At 49.6% G+C, this 7,550-nt stretch overlaps 1 protein-coding gene across 1 annotated transcript; it reads left to right on the forward strand.

The window, feature by feature from the left end:
- Positions 1 to 1,452: 1,452 nt before the first annotated feature.
- LOC146019920 (tripartite motif-containing protein 75-like) lies at positions 1,453 to 5,479 on the forward strand. The gene has a single exon (XM_083152577.1). The coding sequence runs from the start codon at positions 1,527 to 1,529 to the stop codon at positions 3,108 to 3,110; it is 1,584 nt and encodes a 527-aa protein (XP_083008703.1). The 5' UTR covers positions 1,453 to 1,526; the 3' UTR covers positions 3,111 to 5,479.
- The last annotated feature ends 2,071 nt before the right edge of the window (positions 5,480 to 7,550 follow it).

A 7,550-nucleotide genomic window follows, 5' to 3' on the forward strand; every position in this document is an offset into this window, starting at 1 on the left:
AAGCGTGCCCTGCTCCCCATAGAAGCCGCTGCACCGCTCTCTATCTCTCCCTGCAGCAGCAGCGAAGGCTCATATAAAAATTTACAGTAAGTGGCACTTTTGGGGGCATCGCTTAAGGGACGCTACAAGTGGCGGTATGTGGGGGCATTACGCATAATGTGTGGCTTAATGTGTAAGGGGCATTAAGGTGTACAGCATCATGTGTAAGCGGCATTATGTGTGCAGCATCATGTGTAAGGCACATTATGGGTACTATGGTGCGCGGCATCATGTGTAATAGGTACTATGGTGCCATCAAGCAAGAACCCCCTAGCAATAAGCATGTAGGTAAGCAGCACTTATGTGGCAAATATGTAATGGGCATTACGGTTTGTTATATAGTATGTAATGGGCATCATGATGTGTGGCACAATGTGTAATGGGCATTATGGTGTGTGGCCTTATGTGTAATTGGCATTACGGCGTGTGGCTTTATGTGTAATGGGTATTACGGAGTTTGCTAAAATGTGTAATGGGCAATACTGTGTATTGTCTAAATTGTAATACCACACCCCTTTTTTGTGATGCCACGCCTCCTTCCTATGAGGCCACGCCCCCTTTTGCCGCGCGGCGTAGCGCGGCTATGCCGCGCAAAGGTCCCCCTGCTGTTATGTCTAGATCTTGGACCACCCATTACCATAATTCTAGATTCGCCTATGGTTTAATCCCCTCAACATGTTTCAAGGCAGCACACAGGGCCAGCCTATCACAGGTCTGGAATCTGTTGTTTTTACTAAATACCGTATCAGTGCCATTCTCACTGCATAAAAAACGGCTCTGAAATGTGTAGAAGCCCTGAGAGGAGACTCTCGGCAGCTTTTCCGGTGTGGCGCGCGGGGGGGGGGGGTTGCTGGGTTTGCCATCATAAAGCCCCACCCCCTTTCCTGTAAATGCAGTGATTCTCGGCTCTTCGCGGAGGGGGTGGTACTAAATGGCACTATTTGCGTAATTTTTGCTCCACCCACCGAAGAACCGTGAATGCTGGTATTTGACCGGAAGAGGGAGGGGGTGTGGGGGCTGATGCTGGTGCTTTGCTAAATGCGGGAGGCTTGCCCACACTTCTGGGGGGCCAGGTGGGGGACACGATTTTCGGGAGGTAGGTAAGTATGGTCTGATTGTGGTTTTTTTCTTTTTCCAACTGAATTGTGCACAAATCTCAGTACAAAAAAGCACCTTCAGGATGCAGGGAAGGAAGATTCACAGAATGACGCTGCAGCCGACACATCTACCACAACTGTGTGTTGCTGTTATGTCACCATGGGCCAGAGGAATGTTTGCCGCCCCCTGATGTAGCCTGGTCTGGGGTAGAGGAAGATCCTACTGATAGGTTTTCACTGAGTATCACAGCTCTACCCTCCCCCCACACAGCCATTCCCAGCATACTTTCACTTTCTTCTCCTGTCTCTGGGTGAGGACGTTACTGCTCAGCCCCTCCCTCTGCCCTGCTCTGTATCATCAGAAAGTTTCATTTCTTCCTGTTTCCTAGAATGGCGTCTGCAGACCTGGAAGCTGAGCTGAGCTGCTCCATCTGCCTGAGCACTTATACCGACCCCGTGTCCCTGGCATGTGGCCACAACTTCTGCCGGGACTGTATTGTACAGGTGCTGGATACACAGGAGGGGGCCGGGGGCTATTCCTGTCCGGAGTGCAGAGCAGAGTACAAGGAGTGTCCGGCACTGGAGAAGAACAGGAAGCTGTGTAACATTGTGGAGAGATTCCTATGTAACCTGCCAGAGCCGGAGGAGACCCCGATCTTCTGTACTTACTGTGACACTCCTGTGCCGGCGGCTAAAACATGTCTGCTGTGTGACGCTTCGTTCTGTGACAAACACCTGAGCAAACACAGTAAGTCTGCTGAACATGTTTTATCTGAACCCACTGATTCCTTTGAAGGCAGAAAATGCTCCGTACACAAGGAGATGATGAAGTATTACTGCTCTGAGGACTCCGCTGTTATCTGTATATCATGCTGGGTGGCTGGGGACCACCGGGGTCACCACGTGGAACTTCTGACTGTGGCCTCTGAGAAGAAAAAAGAGACACTGAGATCTGTCACTGAGACCCTGAAGTCTGAGAGAGAGGAAACTGAGAGGAGAGTGCAGCATCTGCAGGGTCACAGGACAGGGGAGAAGGAGAGAGCCACCAGCGTCACTGAGAGAGTCACTGATCTGTTTAGAGACATCAGGGAGAAGTTAGACACCCTGGAGAGGGAGGTCCTGGATGAGATCTCCAGACAGGAAAAGGAGATGTCTCTCTCAGTCTCTGATCTGATCACACAGCTGGAGACACAGAAGGACGAGCTGTGCAGGAAGATTAGTAGCATTGAGGAGATTTGTAACATCACTGATCCATTAACTGTCCTGAAGGAAGAACCAGGAGGTGATGTCATCAGTCACATGAGCTGTGATGTCACCAGTGATGTAAGAGTGGCTGGATGTGTGGATGAGGGAATAATCTCACAGATGTTACACAGGGGACTTTCCCTCGTGGCTGATAGTCTGATGGATCTACAGATAAAGAGACAGTTCTCAGTGATGGAGAAAGCTGATGTATTACTGGATATAAAGACGGCCTGTAATTGGATTATTATATCAGAGGATCGCAGATCTGTGTCTTATACTGATGTAAATCAGCCCAGACCAGATGGACCAGAGAGGTTTATTGTGCGGCAGGTGTTAAGCTCCTGTAGCTTCTCATCTGGGAGACATTACTGGGAAGTGGATGTGAGTGAGGCAGATAAATGGCTGATAGGGGTGGCCGGTCACAGAATAGAGAGAAAGAATAATGGTATTGAATCATTCATTGGTTATAATAACAAGTCCTGGAGCCTGTGCCTTATTGACAAGCTGGGAGCACGTCATAGCAATATATATAAACATATAGAGGAAAGAGATCCAGAGTCTCCTGTGCAGACCGTGGGGATATACCTGGACTATGAGGCCGGGCGTCTGTCCTTCTACCAGCTGTGTGACCCCATCAGACACCTGTACACCTTCTCTGCCACCTTCACTGAGCCCCTGTATGCCGCCTTCTATGTGTATGACAATTCCTGCATCAAACTCATAAAGTAGATACTACAACAAGGAGATTATGTGCAAGAAATCATGAAACATATTAACTGTGGAAAATGAATAATTGAATATTACCAACTAGTCTTAAGGCTCGTCCGATGGACAGGCAAAGTTTATGTTCATGTAGTTCTCAAAAGTTTTGTAAATTGAAAATGCTTTTTTCATTTAATGGACCCTTATACCCTTCTGCGGTATGGCCGGAAATTTCTCAGGTTGAGTGGGCTCTCCTGAGAAATTTATGGGCATGCCACTGTAAAGAAAGGGTGCGCCAGTGGTGCCTTCAGCAATGAGCCACTGTTGTACCACCATCGCCCCTGTTGCAGATCTTTCCTGTCACCAACCTCATCACGATCCTCCCTGTCGCTGCTCGGGGAGTATCAGGGCCGTTCAGGGAGGATCAGAGCACCTCGGCGAGTTTCGTCCACACGCGGTCATCCGTGTGTTCGGGCGTCCAAACACAGGAATGCCCGAAAAGATGAACGACTGAGCCCCCGAAAATCCGAGCAATCCCGAGCCCCCCAATAGCCATAATAGCCAAAGCCAGCAGCAGCAGCCCCAGGGGAGCAGGCTGCCCCTTCTGTGGTGAGTATTTATGGGACAGGACAAACCTGTAAAGGTCCACTTACGGGATTGGTTATTGTGTTGTATTCAGTGCAGTTGAGAGGGGGGAGCAAGTACTTTTTACCCAGGCCTGGGTCTATTGGAGGGTCCCGGGACCCGCGCCCTCTTCCCCGTGCAGAGACCGGGCAGTAGGATAAGAAAGCAGATGCAGCACAGTCTCTCTCCCCCGCTCAGCGCCGTGTGCTGAGCGGGGGTGACAGGCAGCAGCAGCCTGTGCATCGGCACGCAGCCCGCACCCCCTGCAAAATGTTGTGTTTTTTTTTACAGGGATGTGACCACACACCCTCCCATTGGTCATGCCCCTCCCATTGAACACACCCCTTATTACCGGGGCCCAGTGGTGCTTTCAGTGGCCCTGGTTGTATTAAGAAAGTCATAAACTTTCCAACGACATATTACAATGCTTGAAAACAACAGACATAGCATTGACCCTTATGACCGCACCCTTAAGGGGTCATCTGATTTAACCCATCTTCAAACTTAAGGTGGGTACACACGGAATGATTTGATGCACTTCACAAAAGATTGGTCTATGAGCTTCCTGATCATAGACCATTGTTAATGATCGCGGGGTATGCACATTGTTAACGATGCACGGAATGATTTGAATGATTGGTCGTTCCCATCGATTGGGAACTCCCAGATTGTCCTTCAAATCGTTCCGTGTGTACCCACCTTTAGATGTCCCTTAAAATGATATAAGTAGTCTGCAAAGATTGAAGATGATTAGTCAAAGCATTCGAGAGTTATTGTGGAACATCCATACGCGCGCGCGCACACACACACACACACACACACACACACCATTCAATTATAGTTATGAAGATGTATTTCTTGGATATTTTTCCAAAAAAGTAGCCAAAGCCGTGCGCATGAGATCAGGTTTAAGTAACCCCTGCTGAGGCTGCAGGATTTCAGAGCCCAGCAATCAGGTAAACGAAGCCCAGTCACTGTACCAACCACACGCCCCCCGCCACGGTGCGCGGTTGTGAAGGCTTTTGCAGCCATGTACACAGTAAAAAATCACTCACCATCGATTGTTTTTTTTCTCCCCTTGCTCGCAGCGCCGTGTAAGTCTAGACTTGCTCAGCGCTGCTATGAGGAAAGAAGGAGGCTACTGATGACGTCAGCGGCTCTCCATCCCAACGGCCGGTCAACGTTTGTGTTTTCTGGAATACTCCCAGGAAAAGCTGAGTTTCCACCCCCAAATGGCTAGCCATCGCATGAGCAGGGCAGTATAGGAGGGACCACACTGGGACAATTATATGATAATACTGGATTAGATCCTTTACCCGATTCCCAGGTATAACTGTTACAGGTAGTTACCTCTCCGCCATGCTCTGACAGCTCAGTGTAATGGTCCTCCTCCCTGTATTCAGGATCCCATACGTTCTCTTACCTGTTTATATCACTTTATATTGTCAGCTCCTCACGCCACAGACTTGTCTCAACTCAGGACTAGATGGGAATCTGACCTGGGTCTACTGAATGATGTGTCCTGGAAACTGGCCTTGGGTAGCGCCAGACTGTGTACCGCTTCCATTAGATATGGATAAATTCAGCTTATTATATGTCATACCTCAGCCCTGTATGGTTACAGAGCTGGGCGGAGTAGCACAGCGAGTAGCACAGCGAACCCTGTTTCCATCATTTTTAGGGTGTATCCAGCGCTCCCCTCCCTATTAGATGCCGTGTGGATGTTCTCTACTCTGTAGCTTGTATGCTAATCATTCCCTTTTGTTACTTGTATTATGTTATGTATTAAAATCAATTAAAATTACTTTCAAAAGTAACGCCTTGTCCATACCTCCCAACATCTGTGAAGGTGGCGGGACGGTGTGCGCGCCGAAGGCATGCAGCGAATTTTGGGGGCGTGGCCTGCCAGAAAGGGGCGTGTCCTATACTTGCGTTGCTGCCGCGAGGCCACGCCCCGTTTTTCTCTGTGAGCTGCTGGCCAGCCCCTCTGCCTGCAAGAATAGACGCGTCGCTATTCACGGACTACAGGGGGGGACTCCCAACTGCCCCCCCCACCGCGGGACACTGCTGGCGGCGGGAGGGACGTGGGAATGTCCCAAAATATCGGGACGTTCCTGCGATAAGCGGGACAGTTGGGAGGTATGCCTTGTCACCCATGACATGTAGCATGTTACATTTGTATGTACAGCGGTCTCTGGGCTGGTGGCTGCAGTGTGTTGGGTTTTATAATGATATTTTGGATTTTTTGGGGGTTGACAGGAAACAGGATCCCTGCACCTGCCGGTGGCACTGACATACCTCCCAACCTCTTGATGCATCAATGCGGGACCCTCGCGATGCACCAAAAGGGGGCGTGGCTATGCAAATAAGGGTTGTATCATATGCATATGATGCCGTCGCCGGGTCACGCCCCCTTTTTGTCCTCTGTATTGCTGAATGCATGCGCACAGTGGGCCTTATTTTGGTTCATTCTTTCTGACAAAATCCTTCTTAGATGGGCAAAACCATGTGCACTGCAGGTGGGGCAGATGTAACATGTGCAGAGAGAATTATATTTGGGTGGGGTTTTACTTCAAAGTGAGATCTATATTGCAGTGTAAAAATAAAGCAGTCAGTATTTTCCCTGCACAGAAACAAAATTACTCACCCAAATCTAATTCTCTCTGCACATGTTACATCTGCCCCTCCTGCAGTGCACATGGTTTTGTCCATCTAAGAAGGATTTTGTCAGAAAGAATGAACCAAAATAAGGCCCCGTGTCTATTACTTCAGGCGGGGGGGACTCGCAACTGCTCCCCCCCGCCGTGGGACGCTGCCGGCCCGGGGAGGGATGCGGGACCCGAAAAACGGGTCTGTTGGGAGGTATGCACTGATGATGCAGATGTAGCGGGCAGGTAATACACAGGTACTGCTAATATAAGGAGCCATGTCATCTTATATACGTACATGAATAAAGATGGATCAGTTCTCCTGTCATTTATACCCCTTTCACACTCGCAGAGCCGGGTCATACCCGGGAATGTGTTCCCGGATTCTTCCCGGGACACTACCCGGGAATGTACCCTTTCACACTGCACTCAGACCTGGGATCGACCCGGGACAGCCCCATTCACACGGATCCCAGGAAATCCCTGCAAATACATATGCATGTCATTAGAAATGGACTCCAGGGCTCTGAAAGATGACATCAGCATTTGTGAGCCCAAGTAAGCTCCAATCAGCAGCTTTTTTAAAGTCCCGTGTACCCAATCCGGGGTACGGGACCCTTCACACTGACCGCATCCCGGGTCGATTCCGGAATCTTCCCAGGTCAGGACCTGGGTAGAAATCCCGGGATGTTCATCCCAGGATATTCTTTCAAGATCCTTTCAAACTGAGCTAAATCCCAGGTTGATGCGCATTCATGTGCAAAAACCCAGGATATTTTTGCAAGTGTGAAAGGGGCATAACCCTTACAATATATGTGCCAGGGGCTTACACAGCATATTGGCGCAGAAGTGGGATGTCATTGTCACTTAGTGGGTTGGTGCTGGGTAGTGGGCCTCCTGGGTGGCTCTGTGGGAGACCATTCCCACCCACACCTATAATAAAGTCTCAGGAGGAGGAGCCGCTATGAAGGTGGGGAGGAGTTACAGATTAAGCACATAAAAGGTGGATTTGCCAGCTTTATCAGGTTAAGGGCCGCATTTATCAAGTAATATTTGCGGCTAAATTCCCGAAAACACCCGTTTTCGGGGGTTAACCGCAAATATTAAGTATCACCTAAATGTACTAAAAGGGGACCGCAGCAGGAATCTCCGATCCCTGCTGCGATCCCCCCTGCAGCGCCGCTGACCGCATCCC

The sequence above is a fragment of the Crinia signifera genome, chromosome 7 (genome assembly GCF_055691185.1).
Source record: "Crinia signifera chromosome 7, ASM5569118v1, whole genome shotgun sequence".
In the NCBI taxonomy this organism is placed as follows: Eukaryota; Metazoa; Chordata; class Amphibia; order Anura; family Myobatrachidae; genus Crinia; species Crinia signifera.

What these genes read in the sequence shown, in the direction of transcription:
- LOC146019920 (XM_083152577.1), top strand. Translation starts at nt 1,527, where the DNA reads ATGGCGTCTGCAGACCTGGAAGCTGAGCTGAGCTGCTCCATCTGCCTG.